Source organism: Clarias gariepinus, chromosome 13 (assembly GCF_024256425.1).
Source record: "Clarias gariepinus isolate MV-2021 ecotype Netherlands chromosome 13, CGAR_prim_01v2, whole genome shotgun sequence".
NCBI lineage: Eukaryota > Metazoa > Chordata > Actinopteri > Siluriformes > Clariidae > Clarias > Clarias gariepinus.
The window spans coordinates 18,682,441-18,700,043 of record NC_071112.1 but is presented as its reverse complement, the minus strand read 5'-3'; the positions used below and the strand labels follow the sequence as shown (position 1 = coordinate 18,700,043).

Genomic DNA, 17,603 nt, shown 5'->3' with positions numbered 1-17,603 from the left:
GGTCATTTAGTTTAGGAATCATTTCACTGTCATGTTAGTCCACCTCATGGATATTTTTCACATAACCCTGTCATTTCTTTCCCTCTCTCCCCACCATGTCTCTATCCTGCCTTAACGATGGTGAATCCAGCACCCAAACACAATTATCAGCAGTCTATGTTGAAAATAAGAAGCCTTATGCTTCATGCTTAATGATGTTTTTATGTCTGGCAGGATCAACAGTAATATATATTTATTTATTTATTTATTATTTTAACCAAAATATTGGACACTATTTCTGTGTTTATGTGTGGAGGGATTGGTCCGGTCCATGTTTTGTTCATTCCATGTGTGATCTTATAGCCTCTGTGAACACAGTGAAGTCTGAAAATATGTCGGTAATTCAGTCTTCTTACATAGGCTTTCCTTCCTGGACATGTGCGGAGGTGCTAAATGCAGAAAGCTATTTGCATAATCTATAAACAGGCACAGGACTGGAGCTCTGCTTACACACCGTGCGTGATTCTTCTGCACATTTAGCTTCTTCTCTTTAGTGCATTAGGATAAAATCTGCTCCCTTTATCAGACATCTGACGCACAGCACCTGTTGTATTGACCCCGGATGTGAATATATTTTCCTTCAGAGTGTGTTAGAGCTTTGGCCTGGGACTGTGTGTGTCCTGAATGAATTTGCATCGTCTTATTCCTGGTAAAAGTAGGAAGATTTGCTTCAGAGGTTTTTAGATGTGGTGACTACTTTTGGTTATAACTGTTTATATATTAGTTGGTGAGGTTTTAGGTTGTTTGTTGTTTAAGCTAGGTTTACACTAGCAAGTGACATACACTACATGGACAAAAGCATTTGGTCAAACCTGCGATGAAATTGTATCCAAACGCATATACTTTAATATCTCCCTTTTTCCTTTATGAGTTTAGGCACTAATGTTGGATGAGAAGGCCTGTCTCGCAATCTCCGTTTTCAATTTATTCCAAAGATGCTCGATGGGGTTGAGGTCAGCGCTCTGTGTGGGCCAGTCATGTTCTTCCACCCTGAACTCATCAAACCATGTCTTTTATAGTCCTTGCTTTGTGCACTGGGGTCCAGTCATGTTGGAATAGAAAAAGGCCTTCCTCAAACTGTTGCCATAAAGTTGGAAGCAAAGCATTGTCTAAGATGTCTTGGTATATTGAAGCATTAAGATTGTCCTTCAATGAGGATAAGGGGCCTGATTTGAAACACATGAATTCAATCATTTACAGGTTTGCCCAAATACCTTTGTCCATATGGTGTAATTGTTCATTTTTATTATACATTTATGATGTGGAGTTTTTCTCAGTCAACTTTACTTGCTACTTACAATTAGTTCCTGTCCACTAATTTAAGCACAAACCTGTAACCATGGTTCCATACACAACTTTTCATTAAATTGTATCTGTGAGATATTACCAAAGGGTGAAGGAGTAGCAGAGAAGCAACAATTGCGCCTTTGGAAAAACTCTTGTAGTTAATACGGTTAGTTTTCTTTTTTAAACTGCTATTGCGCTGACTAGTGACACATCTGCAAGTGACAACAGTAGTGGTCCCTAACATCAAACAGTAAAGAAGACATGCAGGTGCAGTGGTGGCTTAGTGTGTTAAGTGTTAGAGTTACTAACCGGAAGGTTGGCAGTTCGAGCCCCAGCTCCGCTATGTTGTTGCTGTTGAGCCCTTGAGCAAGTTCCAGGGACGCCGTAAAAATGGCTAAGCACAGCGCTGCCTTTTAACAAAACTGTACAGTAATATATACAGTATGACGAAAAAAGGCTAAACAAAAAGTAATTATCCAAGCTGGTGAAGATTAACATAAATGAATAGGCAGCTGTGCAACAGAAAAACAGTCATGTCTGTTCTGTAGTTGTAGGTAAACTAGCATGCAGACATTGACCTCATGTTCTGCCCCAAGGAAATAAATATGACGCTGCTAAGGATTCGGCCTAACCTAAAAAAAAAAAAAACTAACAAAAAAACGCAGATTTGAGCTGTGGAAAAATAATAGAAATTAACAAATTTGTGATAGCAGTCAGAACACTGCCAAAGTTTCATTCACTGCTCATCCATCAGACGGTTACAGCAATACTACTAAAGATAGGATGATGAAGTGCAGACTGTGTATCCTGGTACTGTAAGAAAAATCCAAATTTAACTAAAGTTTTTAATTATGTTATGGTTTGCTTGGCAGTGGAAACAATATCAAGATTAATCTCTCAAGCTGAGCTTTGCTAATAGCACAAAATGTTATTCTAGTTTGTAAAGGCTTGAAGTTAGCTCATATTTATTTAAGCAATAAAGGGTAAATCTTTCTGGCCATTGTACTGTGCTTCAATAGTTTTATAGCACCCAGTACAACCATTCAGTGAAATGAGGGTTTTAGGTTACAGTGGGTGTGTGTGTGTGTATTTAGTCGGGACAATTCATGTACTTCTTCGATAGGGTGTGTTTACAATCACTATAAAGTTCAATGCGTGAGTGACACTTGGATCACTTCTCGGGTGTCTGGATCTTCCCCCCCAAAAAAAAAACTAAGTGTAGAGTTACGGGTTTCAGTCTGTAGGGTTTTTCTTTTATTTTATTTTTTTAAACAGTTATTATGGACAGCCATTGAACATGCATGGACAATAAATAACTACACTCGTTACTCATTTCTCTATGTTCTTTTGTTTCTCTTTGCAGGAGAGTCAGACATCACTGGAGGCTGCTGAGGCTGAATGTCGAGCAGTTCTGCACAGACTTCTCCCACATGTGCCTCTTCCTACTGAACAGGTGCACAATGGAAACAATAGCATATTCGGTAAAGTCTAAAAAATAAAGCAAGCCTTTAATAGCTCTTTTTTTTTTTTTCTTTAGAGCCATAAAGAATGGCTGCAGAACTTTGAGAGCTCCATGGCTTCAGCTGATAGGACGGGCTCTGCACCAGGCGCAGACGATAGTTGTGTCAAGGTAATGCACGTTACCACGTTTTACATTTAATCCTGTTTTTAGTGTGAGGGTATACTGTATATTTCTCTGTTTGTCTTTATTGTTACTTCTGTTTATATTTCCACCAGGATTTGACAGAAAAGTTAAAGGAGGCTGAAGAGGCCCAGAAAGTATTACAGAAGGATTGTGAGACGTACAAGAAAGTCTTAGCAGATACGGTAAGAAAAATGCAGTCTGCTCTTTTTGGATGAATAAATCATGAATCAATGGCTTTATTTTTCACTTATTCAGTATCCTAAGCATATAATCCTGTCCTACTGATGTTCTGAGCTTGTGTTTTTAGCTTGGTTTGTACATAGACCTCTCTAGTGCCAGACTATTTTCTAACTTAGCGGTGATTTCAGGAGGGCATCCTACAGAGGTTACAGAACAGTGTGGAAAAGGAGGAGTGCCAATGGAGGGAGAAACTGGACCTGGCACAGAGCGAGCTAAGGGAGGTGAGATTTTACAGTAAATCAGTCACAAAAATGTTTAATGATTGTACATTATTATTAGTTGGAGGCATTAGAGTTATTGAAAGATTTAGATGTAATGCCAAAGTCTCCATGTAGTAATAAATCTCACTTTAATCTAATGCGAAATGCGTCTTATTTCAGGATAAGAATTGTCAGTATACATAAGGAAAATGGAATTTATCACATAGACACTGAATATCTTCCATGGATTTTAAATTGCTCTGCTTGCACACCCTATACAATATATAGTTAATAAGTTCCCCTATTGCCTGCTCTTGGCACCATTTGTTATTGATGATGATGAGCATTTCTTTGGCACTGTTACAAATGCTTAGAAAATCTGTAATGGCACAAAAATCCCTTTGTTTTTTCCTCTTTTTTTCCTCTCTTTTCCACTGCCATATGTGGTAATGTAATGTACTAAGGCATGAGTGCGATACATGAATGCACAAAAGGCATATCGTCATTTGGCTTATAGTTGGTTGGGAAATGCCAGACTGGTCTCCAGGTTCTCTTTGAAATACGCCGTTGGCCTAAACACCTAGAAGAGAGATCAATTAAAATCTCGCTGGCCCCATCATCCGGAGATCGCTGGTTCGAACCCCGGGTGATGCTGTTTGCCTCTCACAGCCAGAGGTCTAAAGAGAGCTCATTGGCCGAGCTCTCTCAGGGGGGTACTCACGCTCCCACATTAATCACGGCTCTACGGCCAATCAGGAGCGTCTGTGAGCTAGCGCACGCGGAAGAAGCGGTGTTTCCTCCGAGTGAGCCCCCTAGTGACGGGGAGGAATTGGCCACGACTAAATTAGGGAGAAAATTGGAAAAATCCAAAAAATAAAAAAATCTCACTGGCATCACCCTCAGCAATTTTTAGATGTGCCTTACCAAAATTATTAATCATGCTCTTTATTATAATACTAATAATAATAATAATAATAATAATTAGTGCTCTTATTACACTTCTTGTCAATTAAATAATAATAATAATAATAATAATAATTATTATTATTATTATTATCAGTTTTTCTACAACTAGGCTTTTCTACCACAAGGGCTTTCCGCATACACTTTTGGCCAAAAAGCCTAAAAAAGACTTTTTGTTTAAGGCTGCGCAACATACAGCCCCATAATGATGGCTGAAGGTTTTAAAGTTTCTTGATTTTATTCAAATTTCTCAAGTTTCTTCTTAATAGATGAACGTTTCTCATGTTTTTATCCCTAGATGACGTTGAAGGTGACCGTGTTGGAACAGGAAGTGGACAGACTGAGCTCAGATGGCGATCTGGAGAGTGTGAGTTATTCAAAGGATTCTAAAGGAAATGGGGCGTTAGAGGAAGTTCTAGAGTCTGTGCAGGGTGCAAAGGAAGCTTTTTCCTTTTTGACTTCTCAAATCCTAATTTTAAGATTGTGTCATCAGCACGTTTTGCTCATTTCATCAATCTTTATATTTCCTTCGGCCTTTTATAGCTAACAAGCAGACTAGGTCTGCATGAATCTGTAACAAAGATGTCTGCATGACATGTGTTTGAGCATTCTTTATTTATTTTTTAATCCCACTGTAGCTGAGAAGAGAGAAGCAGCACCTGGAATCTGAACTGCAGAGAGCGGAGCGCGAGAGTGCCACTTATGTGTCTGAAGTCAGAGAGGTACGCAAAGTACAGTATAATGCTCACTCGGACATGTGATCCGTTTTGTGTTACATGTGAGTGTCCTGTCATTTTTGTGTATAACACTTATTTTTGATGCCAAACACACCTTAGCCTTTCTGTTACTCACAACGGTTAGAACTAGTGTCCTCAAATCTCAGCGCCAATATTAAAGGTTATATTGGTTGCCGAAAAACTTAAACGCGAGTGTGGATTAAGAACATGACTGTAGTTAGTCTGTGTTTATTACGTGGTATTTAACTTCTCAGATTAAACGTCATGTGTTTTGACTATTGCTGAAAATAATTAATGTAAGCTCCATCAGTACTGCTAGCAGGTTAGTTTATTTATCTAATGTACAGTATGCTGTTCATGAGTGTGAAAGTACTGTTATAAAACATCCTGTGCAGGACATAAGCCTCCTTTTAAACATGCGCCCCTTTACATATAGTATCTCACAAAAGTAAGTACACTCCTCACATTTTTGTAAATATCTTATTATATCTTTTCAAGGGACAACGCTAAAGATATGAAACTCTGATAGAATGTAAAGTAATCAGTGTACAGCTTGTATAATGGTGTAAAGTTGATGTCCCCTCAAAATTACTCAACACACAGCCATTAATGTCTGAACTGCTGGCAACAAAAGTGAGTACACCCCTAAATGAAAATGCCCAAATTGTGCCCAATTAGTCCTTTTCCCTTCCCATTGTCATGTCACTTGTTATTGTTACAAGGTCTCAGGTGTCCTTGGGGAGCAGGTGTGTTAAATTTGGTGTCATCACTCACACTCTCATACTGGTCACTAGACGTTTAACATGGCACCTCATGGCAAATAATTCTCTGAGGATCTGAAAGAAAGAATTATTGCTCTACATAAAGATGGCCTAGGTTATTAGAAGATTGCTAACACCCTAAAACTGAGCTGCAACACGGTGGCTAAGACCATACAGCGATTTAAAAGGACAGGTTCCACTCAAAACAGGCCCCGCCATGGTAGACCAAAGAAGTTCACGTGTCATGTCCAGAGGTTGGCTTTTGAAAATAGACGTGTGAGTGCTGCCAGCATTGCTGCAGAGGTTGAAGGGATGGAGAGCCAGCCTGTCAGTGCTCAAACCATATGCCGCACACTGCATCAAATTGGTCTGCATGGCTGTCATCCCAGAAGAAAGCCTCTTCTAAAGATGGTTCACAAGGAAGCCTGCAAACAGTTTGCTGAAGACGAGCATACTAAGGACATGGAATACTGGAACCACATCCTGTGGTCTGATGAGACAAAGATAAACTTATTTGGTTCAGATGGTGTCAAGCGTGTGTGGCGGCAACCAGGTGAGGAGTACAAAGACAGATTTGTCTTGGCTACAGTCAAGCATGGTGGTGGGAGTGTCATGGTTTGGGGCTGCATGAGTGCTGCCGGCACTGGGGAACTACAGTTTATTGAGGGAAACATGAATGCCAACATGTACTGTGCCATACTGAAGAAGAGCATGATCCCCTGCCTTCTGAAACTGGGCCGTAGAGCAGTATTCCAACATGATAATGACCCCAAACACACTTCCAAAACAACCACTGCCTTGCTGAAGAAACTGAGGGTAAAGGTGCTGGCCAAGCATGTCTCCAGACCTAAACCCTATTGAGCATCTGTGGGGAATCCTCAAACGGAAGGTGGAGAAGCGCAAGGTGTCTAACATCCACCAGCTTCATGACGTAATCAAGGAGGAGTGGAAGAGGATTCCCGTGGCAACCTGTGAAGCTCTAGTGAACTCCATGCCCAAGAGAGTTAAGGCAGTGCTGGAAAATAATAGTGGCCACACAAAATATTGACAATGAGCAACAATTTCATTTAGGGGTGTACTCACTTTTGTTGCCAGCAGTTCAGACATTAATGGCTGTGTGTTGTTATTTTGAGGGGACATCAACTTTACACCATTATACAAGCTGTACACTGATTACTTTACATTCTATCAGAGTTTCATATCTTTAGCGTTGTCCCTTGAAAAGATATGATAAAATATTTACAAAAATGTGAGGGATGTGCTTACTTTTGTGAGATACTGTAACTTTTCCTGGAATTTAAGGGCTCATCTTTGGGACGAAATGCACTTGTTCTATAAATATCGATCTGGAAATCATACTAGGTACTATTAACTGTTACGAATCACTTTCAACTTAGAACAAGTCTAAAAACAGTGCAAGGCATGGGGTTCTCCAGGACCAGGGTTAGGAACCACTGATTTACACAATCCGTGCAATTTATGCATTGTCCAAAATGTTACATTTTCTATTTCTGAAAATGGCTATAGAGTAGTGTTCCCATGGTATAAATTTCACACAAGGCTAATTCCTTTGAAAAAAAAATCTGAATATTATGTAATCTAGCTTATGCTCATTCATACAAGGCAGAATAGTCATAAGTTATTTATAATTAAGTCATAATCGTTATAACTTCTAAGGCAAGACCCCTATACAGACTGTCCAAGGCCTTGCGCAATATTCCATGTTGTACGTTCAAATCTAAACCTGGAGTGATCCTGCTTTAGTAATGGAGCTAAGCGTTGTGTCTACTTCAATCACAGGGCTGTGCTGCGTGTAAAATTAATTGTGCCTATTGCAGATCAACGGATTTCCCCCAGTTACTTAAACTTAAGCTCATTATATTATTAAAAAAACAAACAAACAAAAATAATTCTACAGTTTGAATACGTTACTTCGAGTTTGCTTTAATATACCCCTGAACCCCGTTACACACTCACCACGGTCACTTGTCAAACTTCATTTCAGCTTAAAGATCTCTTGACCGAGTTACAAAGTAAGCTTGATGGCTCCTATACAGAGGCTGTCAGGCAGAATGAGGAGCTGAATTTGGTAAGCGCTTCTCCTCATGCAGTAATATCTCTCTGCTCCTCTCCGCCTGAGCTAGCGCGGGATCAGGGGACTTAACCAACTACTAGCTTTTTACTTTCTTTTCTATGGGAACAGGACCTTTACAGCTTGCTTCTCTGGTCTGTGCGCGTGTCCAGTCTTAGTCCTGCTTTTTCTCTTTCTCTCTGATTCACTCACAGCATTAACATGTACGTTTACTGTCTTGTCGTCCTGTGTTAGTTGTTTGTGCTCGTCCTTTGCTGTCATTTCCACAGCCTGTCCAGTAGTCTTTCGAGAATGTTTTCATGTCCTAAACATGCTCCAGTACCCTTTATTAGTCAGTTAATATTTAATAGCTTTATTCAGTTACGGAAGAGTGTTGCACAACTACAGCAGTCAGTACTTGTTTGACAAAATGTGTTTCTAATTCCAAGCTTAACAAACTGCAGCCATCATCAACAGAACTTGCTTTTTCTTTTATTATAAATGACTCCTTTACCGATTAAGTGATTAGAGGTTAACACTTGGATGGTTTGGGCTTTTTTTTTTTTTTTTTTGGTTTTAGCTGAAGACACAGCTGACTCAGACTCTGGGCAAGCTGGAGATGGAGGAAAGTGAGCGAATGAAGGTGGCTGGAGATCTCTACAAGGTGAAGTACAGAGTTTAGTGGGTTTAGAGTTTAGATTTGACTATTTGGCATACTGACTCATTTTTATATCCTTACAGGCACAGCAGTCTCTGGAGCTGATCCAGGAGGAGATCTCGAAGGAAGCAGGGCAGAGCAACCTGATCCAGAACAGTAACCTAACTGCTGAGGTGATGAGGCTTTTTCCTTTTTAATGGGAGCTTTATCAAATTATGTCCACAGTAAAGGAGATGATGATCAGAGATGCTTGACATCCTGGGTTTAAAGTATCATGTACAACCAGAATAAGAACAATTCTATTTGAATGAGTTTTGTTAAATCTTCTGCGAACACTAGGTAAAAGTGCTATGATTTCTTTCATAGGAAGAGATAGAGCACAAGGAGAAGATGACTGCAGGGTTGAACCAGACAGTGCAGGAACTACAAGAATTACTACAAGCTGTCAATCGGCAACTTACCAAGGGACAAGAGACGGTGAGGCCTTTATTCCCGGGTGTAAATAAATCATTCATTAGCTAAACCGACGTGCAAGTTCAAGGTCTGAAGTGCTTGCGCAGTCCCATATTACTTACCTCTACCATCTGTGCTGTCTGACTGACATATTGCGATGCTCTTTTAACATGGAAAACTGGTCAAATTTGAAAATTCTAGCTAATTTAAGCTTTAAAGAAAAGCTTAATGGTGCTAATGAAAACATCCTCTGCCCAATTTAGCCTCCGCATTGTTGAACCCAGGACTGTTAAAACCTCAGATGGATTGCTTGTCAAGGTTGGTTTGGTTCTAGATCAGGTCTGACATCACTTGCAAGAAATGACATTGCAAATTTTGTCCCCCTTTGCTGCTGTAGTAATCTTCTGGAAAGGCTTTACATTTTAGGATTTGCTCTTTTAGCCACGATAGCGTTAGTGAGGTCGGGTGAGAAGGCATGGGGTGCATTTTTGGCATTTCAGGTCATCGCAATAGATGAGGACAGGGCTGGGTGGAAGGTATTTGAGTACACATTTAATATTTATATTCCTTCTTAACTTGAGTAGTTCGATTAGAGGATACTTAAACTTCTAGTCCACTACATCTTGCAGCAAAAATCTGTACTTGTCCTTTTAACTACATTAAACGTGGCAACAGTTTGGGACATGGCCCAAACAGATAGCTAAAAATAAATAGTTTGTGTATTATAATAGTGATAAGGTAAAGTAGCTTGATGGATAAATGTATTGATGCAAACTGATGGAAAAGAATGAATACATGATCATGTAGCACATTTTGCCTTGGAGAAAAAAGTCTGCAATGAAATTTCTGTCCTTGTCTGTGTATTATTCTGCAAATGCATCTGGCTAGTGTCTTAGTGTTTTCTCTGTGATTTAACCTTGACTGCAGCTGTTAATTAACATACTGTATACGGAATCAATCGAATTGTGCCCAGGCTGACGAGTGATCTGTTCAGCATGCCTCTACGTACTTGGGTTTAAATTAATCTCTGATTTTGTTTGCTCTGTCTTATTTCAGTGCGACGGAGACAAGTAGTGACAAGTGTCTTCTGAAGGCCAGTTCTATCCCACCCACAGCAGATACCCTATTAAACTCTGGCTCCCCGGTTTCCCTTTACACCTGATCTAACGTGTGCTCTATAAACCCACAGCACCGACCCAGCCCCATCTAAGAAGAGCAGGGATTGGCCAAAGCATGGCCACATACACTCCATGAACCAATCCATCTGGATCCTTTTTCTTGACTATCAGTTTCTCTACTGTGGCATTCCTTATTGTCGGTAGAGTTGCCAGAGCTAAGCCATCTGAACAGACACAACGGTTAGACTTGTTTATGTTTTGATTAATTTTTAATCTCTTTTCAGTTGAACCACTTTGAATACTACATCTTTGTTAGCGTTCTTTGACAGAAGGGTTTTTATCCTTTCTTAAAAAATGAGAGTTGAGAACATGTGTTTTAAAGACTCTGAGATAACTGTGTACTGACACTCCACGACATTTGTTCTGCAGTCTTGAACTTGCTTAATTGCGTAAAATCACACACGCGAACAAATACACCACATGCATTGAGGTTCCTGAATGTTACGTCTTTTTCCCAGAGTACCTATTTAAAAAAACAAAAATGTCTCTGTTAATGAAAAAGGCAGGTGTTTGTGTTTGTTGAAAGGCAGGCACCCCATGCAGCAGATACTTTTACTGTAATTATTCTCAAGTACAACAGAGGTGGGAAAGGGACATGTCATAATCCATACAATACACTCTTTAATGTATTTCTTTAACAAGGAATATTTCATTTTTTGTTAAACTGGTGAGCGTTATTAAAAGGGATGCTTGATAAATAAACAGTGTCTTGTATCATTTTATTACAGATTCTTTGAAGGCAGTGTTGATTTAATAATTGTGTAATAATTACCCAGCATTAACAAGTGTACCAGAAATTAATTTCTGCATCGCGCATGCCACATCTTAACAATCTTAACAGCATAGCCCAGGTTTGTAATATTTAGTGTTTCTGTGTATGCTCTATATTAATCCTACAAATTATTGTAACAATACTAGAAGTTTTGGCGTGTATTTAAATAATGTTCTTTTGTATACAAATATTATTGGATTACTAGCACTGTGTCCTGTTGAACAGTAGGGGCAGTGATCCTCCACCTACTGCCTCACTGAATAAGTCTACTTATTATACAGTCCCATAGACTGTTACTGAAATTGCAACAGTCTCCTTTAATGACCCCGGGTAAAGTTATAGGAGGCCTACAGGTCTTAACATATTTGCCAAGGATAATGTTTCTTACTTGAGGGTTCAGGTTAAAACCTTTTAGTTTAGATATCAGAACCGGGAAATACGTAGTGATCTCAGCAATCATGGGATGGTTGCTGTTGTCATTGTCTGGAGTGAGTATTTCATAAATGCTGATCCTTTGGGAACACACTAGTTCTCTAGAGATTACATGGAATGGTGTAAACAAAATACTTACTGGACTGCAGTACTGTAAGTGGAAATGCCTTGTTTATGTGAGAGGTTGGAGAAGAATGCCCAGATTGGTTGACGCTGACAGGAAATTTACAGTAAATCAAATGATTACTTTTTCCTTTACAACTGAGGTGAGCCAAAAAAACAACTCTGTGCAATGCGTCAAACCTTGGATGGACTACACCAGCAGAAGACCTCACCAGGTTCAGCCATTTATGAGAATCTGAGTATTCAATACGACAACTGGACAGTTGAAGACTGGAAAAAAGACTAGGCAATGATTTCTGATTTATAGCGGTCTAGTTTTGGTGAACCTGTGACCACAGGACCCTTAGCCTGACCAAACAATAATGTTAATCAACCTAGTAAGGGAGGGGCAAGGATGCAAATAATAAGACAGAATATTTTTAGGTGATATACAGTACGGTCCATAGATATTTAAACAGTGACTTGTTCCATCTAAATTCTGCGTCAGTCACGATCACGATGGATTTAAACTGAACGTCAAAATGGCACCTGAGATAATCTTGTCCAATCTTGTGTGTATATATCAATAAACATCAGTGACCCTGTTCCACTGGCTGCCCTACTGTACATGCTCATGCCACAACACTCTCAACACCATGTTTGACAAGTAACATGGCATGCTTTGAATAGTGAGGCCTTCTTTTTTTTTTTTTTTCTCCATATTCTTCTCTGCCATTGACTGGTTGTCAATCTTGAGTACTTAATTTGTTTTTTAATCTAGATTTTTGTAACAATTTTATGTCGCTCTGTGGAATCTGAGTAAACAGATAAATATTTTGTACCTCATCCCCATAACTGTAAAAAACAATACTGTGTTTGCAAATTGTATGTTGTTATAATGACAAGAAAACTAAGAGGGTCTGAAACAGAACCTTATAGGAACATCGATTTGTGATCTAGGGATTCATGATCCCTTGTGATTCTAACAAAAGTGTAACAGTATGTCACGTACAGTCTGAGAAATCTAAAAGGGAACTGTAAGTGTCTATCCAACATTGATATTGATAACAAATAGAGATTTGCGAATAATGGGGCAGTGGTAGCTCAGTGGTTAAGGCGTTGGACTACTAATCAGAAGGTTCCAGGTTTAAAACCCAGCACCACTAGGGTGCCACTGTTGAGCCCTTAAGCAAGGCCCTTAACCCTCAACTGCTCATATGTGTAATGAGATAAGAGGTATCTGTGGATTAGTGATTCCTAAGACCATAACAGCAAAAGTCCAAAATTGTTCTAAAGGGTCACTTCATTTTGATTTCAATACTAAAATCAGATCAAGTGAAATGTGTCATTATTTCTGAGAGTTTCTTCAGTCATAACCTTGTGAAAAACATGTTGACATCTGAGGAATAATAAGAAAGCAGTTCTTCTTAGGCCTTGTTGACTCATCAAACATGATGTGCAAATAGTGCAATCTAAACAGAAATTGGAACATTTGGTGTGTATCCTCAGTAGGACAAGATGGACATGTTTTTGGTAATTAAAAACATGCAGCACTTGTGTTTACAACATGAAGGGTCTATTACATTCCTCCAAGTCTCTGAGAAGGTTTTATCTTTAGCAGCTCTCACACCTAAGCTTTCCATCATGCGTCCTGTGTTAATAATGACACGTTTGTGCGGCATTCATGTGAGCGAACTGTGTGCTGGTAACACTTCAGCACATTCCAGCCATTCTCCTTGCATGTCACGTTGATGTCAGCTGATCCCAAACTCGCCCCGTGGCCATGACCTCATCAACATGGAGACCACATTCAGGCTTCACTACACAGTCTGTCTAACATAATAACAAACCCGGCCAAAGACACGCCAAAGACACACCCAATGCATAGTATGTGACACGGAACAAATGGGCGCTTTTTAATACTAAAGCCTTATACTTAGCTTGTTAAATTATGACTCCAATCATGGGATATGACTTATGCTGTGTAATACAATACAATCATAATAGAGCTCACAGAACAATACAATGGCACTGAATCATTGTTATTTGATGAAACTAACAAACAATATGGATAGAATAAGTATCGGGTAGGTACAGTATGTTCAAATGACACCATTAAAAAGAAAACTGTTGTAAGATGGTGGCACCGCGACACAACAGGCAACTTATATCTTGTGCGTCTCTGGTTTAATACTAAACGGTCAGCGGATTCCTGGATCCATGTTCATTTTCCTCAGAGTTTTCTGGTTTCCTCCCACCTCTCAAAATATTCCAGTAGGTGGATTTGCTATGCTCAAGTAGCCCTAGATGGAAATAACTGCAGCATTGTGTCTGGTGCACTATGATATATTCCAGGGTGTATTGCTGCTTTATGTCCAATGTTCTAAATGTGCCTCTGGCCAAGATAAGTGGTTACTGAATATGAATAAATGAATGATTGATTAAATAAAGTGTGTGTATATACATAGACTCAAATGCTGTAAACTGTAATAATAGCCATAGTGCTTTAAAGCAGTAATCAGGAAGTTCATTTAGCATCTTATTTTTTTTTTTTAAGACTAAGCCAGTGTTTGCTTTCATCAATACTTTGCTTCTTCCTGTGTATGTGCATAATAACACATGAGAACAAGTGCAAGAAGAATAACAGTTGGCTGTGTGCCTAAGAAACGTCATCATGAAGTCCACATAGTATTTGCGTCACTACTGCACAATCCTCTCTTGGCAGATGTGTCATGTATTCCGTCTTCCTGACAGTTGTCCTTTATTGTGCGTGCACAGACACACACACACCCCGCAGTGATTATATCCAGTCACGTATCTTTAAACAGTCTCCTTGCATATGTTATCCATCAAGATGGTATGTGACTCACAGTCTATGATACTGGTGGATGTGGATGTGCTCTTAAAGTGGGAACAATATATTTAAGGATTTTTGAGGTCCGATGAACGAAGACTGAATGTTCCTTAGGTAACTAGAGGACATAATTAAATTCAGCAAGATAAGACAGGATATTATAGTAGGACTGCAGTGCATAAGGCCGTTATTACAAAGACAAAGGCACATTTGATGAAATGTGATAAAAAAAAAACATTTCTGTCCTCATGGTTGTGGCTTCTTCCATGGGAAAATACCTCTATCCACAGAGCATGCGGGATAACTGAATTGTTTGCTAACTATAACAATTGTGTAAATAAAATACTTTGGTTTTCAGCCCGAAGTTTTTCTTGTATTCTTTTTTTTTTATTCAATTCAATTCAATTCAGCACAGTGCAGATTGCAAAATCTGGGGACATGACCCAATGGGGGCCTTATCACACTATAAGGTGTCAAGTGCTTATGTTTACGGCTTAGGTAAATATGGTGGACAAGATGAAGAATCATGTCAGGGCTGACAAAAACCAATTTCTAATAAGTTTTATTCACAGATAAAATAAGTAAGTCAAAATAGATCAGATGGGTGGGCCTGTGGGTGGATCATTAATGGGCACAGAATAGCCATTTGAGTGAGGCAACAGCACAGTGAAGAAGGGCTACTGTTGTGGCTGATTATCAATAATGATACAGTAAGCTAGTTAAACCTTTTCAGGTAAAAAATGGAAAAGGGAAAGTCAAAACCCAAACCTACTCTTTCATCAGGAACATTTGAGAAGGCCATGATTTTAATTCTGGACAATGAAAGAAAGGTTAGGTTTATTTATCACTGAATGATTTTGAAAGATTACAATTGTTTTTTTTTATTTTTTATAAGAATAATACTTTAAGACTGATGATTAACTACAATTTCAAATGTAGTTGCCGTTAATAAAGCCACGCTGAAGGAGAAACTAAAACAGAAACCTTTACTGGAACAGAAATGCTGAAAGAAAAACAATGTCAAATCAGAGGTGACACATTCATCAGGGAACTGTGAACGACTGCAATAACACCAACAGACACGGTGGAGTGGGACAACTGGTAAACTAATCCCAAGCTGAAGTGACATGACCACTTCTGAAAAGGTACAAATCTTCAGTTACAGCAGAGACGCTATGAAATCCCTTTCACCCATCATGACCACCTAAACATGGGCCTCGGGTTCTATTCCCTTCTGTTATTAGAATAACATTAACTTGGACTTAATGTGTTCTGACAATGGAAAAGTTCAGGAATAAAGGCTCTAGGGTTCCAGTATTTATTTGGACACATTTGAAGAATAAGCTTAATATTTGAATTATTTAAAATAAATATATGCTGAGAAGTACTGTGGAACTCTTTCATAAATGCTAAAGCAATTCTTGGTGCTAAACCCCTCCTCTATGGTCTGGTGTTATCTATAATTGTCAAGATAGAAGAGGAATGGAAGTGTGTTTGGACAAACAGCAGTTGTGAAGCAAATGGCTCATTTATGTGCAATAATTTGCTAAAGCAGCAAAGGGACAGCAGTCGTGACCATATCCTGAGCACAGACAACACAAACCTGGGTTATGTTGGGTGGCATTATAAATAGATGGTTCAGAAATGTTGTGATGATTTTACGTATATGTTTAACCAGTGGTGAAAGGGTTACAACTGAAACAGCCCCAGATCATAACATTGCCTCCAGAGGCTTGTGTAGTGGGCACTATGCATGATGGGTGCATGGCTTAATACGCTTCCCGCTTCCCTTCTTACCCTGACATTATCCGTGCTTTGGAATAGCCTCAATCTGTACTCATTATGACTCCGGTTTCCTCCCACAGTCCAAAAACAAGCAGATTACGTTAAGTCGTGTTTCCAAATTGCCCTTAGTGTGTGAATGAGTGTGTGAGTGAGTGTCCAGGGTGTACCACACCTATTTCCTATTAGCCTCACTAACAAGTGCTTTTCTTATGGCTAAACAGCAGTTTAGTCCCAATCCCTTGAGTTCTCTTACCATTGTGCATGTGGAAATGCTCTTAGTCTAAGTGATCTCCATTTATGATTCTTTCCCAACCACATTTCTTTACAGAAGTTGACAGTTTGGCACAGTCCCTACAGTTATTAATAATTAATGTGCTGGACACCTCTTAACCCAATTCCAGTCACTTAAAACATTTATAGTTGTTGTTGTTGTTGCAATAATTTGACCTTCGGAATTGGTGACTTTTTTTGGTGATATATGTTACCCGAGTATGTTACTTTAAAAAAGCTAAAATTCATATAATATAAAGTACACAGTTTGTAGAGCTTATTGCAATTTAGCATATTTGTACAGTATATGGACACATAAGCAAAATTAATAAATGCAAGAACTGGTACACTGCTTGCAAGCATATTTACTGCTAAAAAAACTTCAGCTGCCTTAGCATGCTGGGTAATGTGGTGGCATAGTGGCCGAGCAGGTATTATTGGTGGATACCTGGGTTGAACCTGAGCTTGTTTTTCTGACTGTGTAGAGGTTTGCATGATCTTTCGATATCAGGTTTTCACCAGGTTCTTCAGTTTCCTCCCACATCATTAAAACACATAAGTAGGTATACTACATTGCAATGTGCATAGTATACGGTGTAATTTAACCTTATGCCCGACATCCTGAGATAGGATCTGAATCCACTGTAACCCTGGCCAGGATAAAGTACTTAGAGAAGATAATGTTGAGTAATTTAATGATGGGGGATTAGCAGGTCTAAAAGGGACAGGGCCAATCTGAGGACATACAGTATGACTACAGAAAACAAAAATTTATTCCAGAATGCTGCATTAAATAATACTGATAGATTAAACATGTCTTTACTTTGCCTTTAAAACAGGTTAAATTACTCCAAAGATTAGCATTACAGCCACCACCACTGGTTGAAATATGTAAAACAAATCTTTTCTCATCCTGGCATCATACTTTCAACACTCTCATTATCTGTAATGCTTTATCCTGTATATACAGGGTTACTGGGGGGGGGACTAACCTAGAAGACTTAGGACATGACAGGCTGTGGGTTACTGGATTACTGATCGGAAGGTCGGGGGTTCGAGCCCCAGCATCGCCAAGTTGCCACTGTTGAGCCCTTGAGCAAGGCCCTTACCCAGGGGTGCTGTAAGCTGGCTGACCCTGCGCTCTGACCCCAGTTTC

At 39.3% G+C, this 17,603-nt stretch overlaps 1 protein-coding gene across 5 annotated transcripts in view; it reads left to right on the top strand.

Annotated features, from left to right (window-relative positions):
* Positions 1–10,934, top strand: part of ktn1 (kinectin 1) — a 38,651-nt gene extending 27,717 nt beyond the window's left edge. For 4 of the 5 annotated variants that reach the window (XM_053509529.1, XM_053509528.1, XM_053509532.1 and 1 more), the window contains 11 exons: positions 2,690–2,779; positions 2,864–2,956; positions 3,064–3,153; positions 3,340–3,432; positions 4,673–4,741; positions 5,013–5,096; positions 7,878–7,961; positions 8,524–8,607; positions 8,685–8,774; positions 8,968–9,078; positions 10,111–10,934. In XM_053509529.1, coding sequence (XP_053365504.1) covers positions 2,690–2,779; positions 2,864–2,956; positions 3,064–3,153; positions 3,340–3,432; positions 4,673–4,741; positions 5,013–5,096; positions 7,878–7,961; positions 8,524–8,607; positions 8,685–8,774; positions 8,968–9,078; positions 10,111–10,128 — 906 coding nt within the window. In that variant the 3' untranslated portion in view covers positions 10,129–10,934. The remainder of the gene's footprint in view (positions 1–2,689; positions 2,780–2,863; positions 2,957–3,063; positions 3,154–3,339; positions 3,433–4,672; positions 4,742–5,012; positions 5,097–7,877; positions 7,962–8,523; positions 8,608–8,684; positions 8,775–8,967; positions 9,079–10,110) is intronic. The other variant, XM_053509530.1, reaches the window with a different exon arrangement.
* The last annotated feature ends 6,669 nt before the right edge of the window (positions 10,935–17,603 follow it).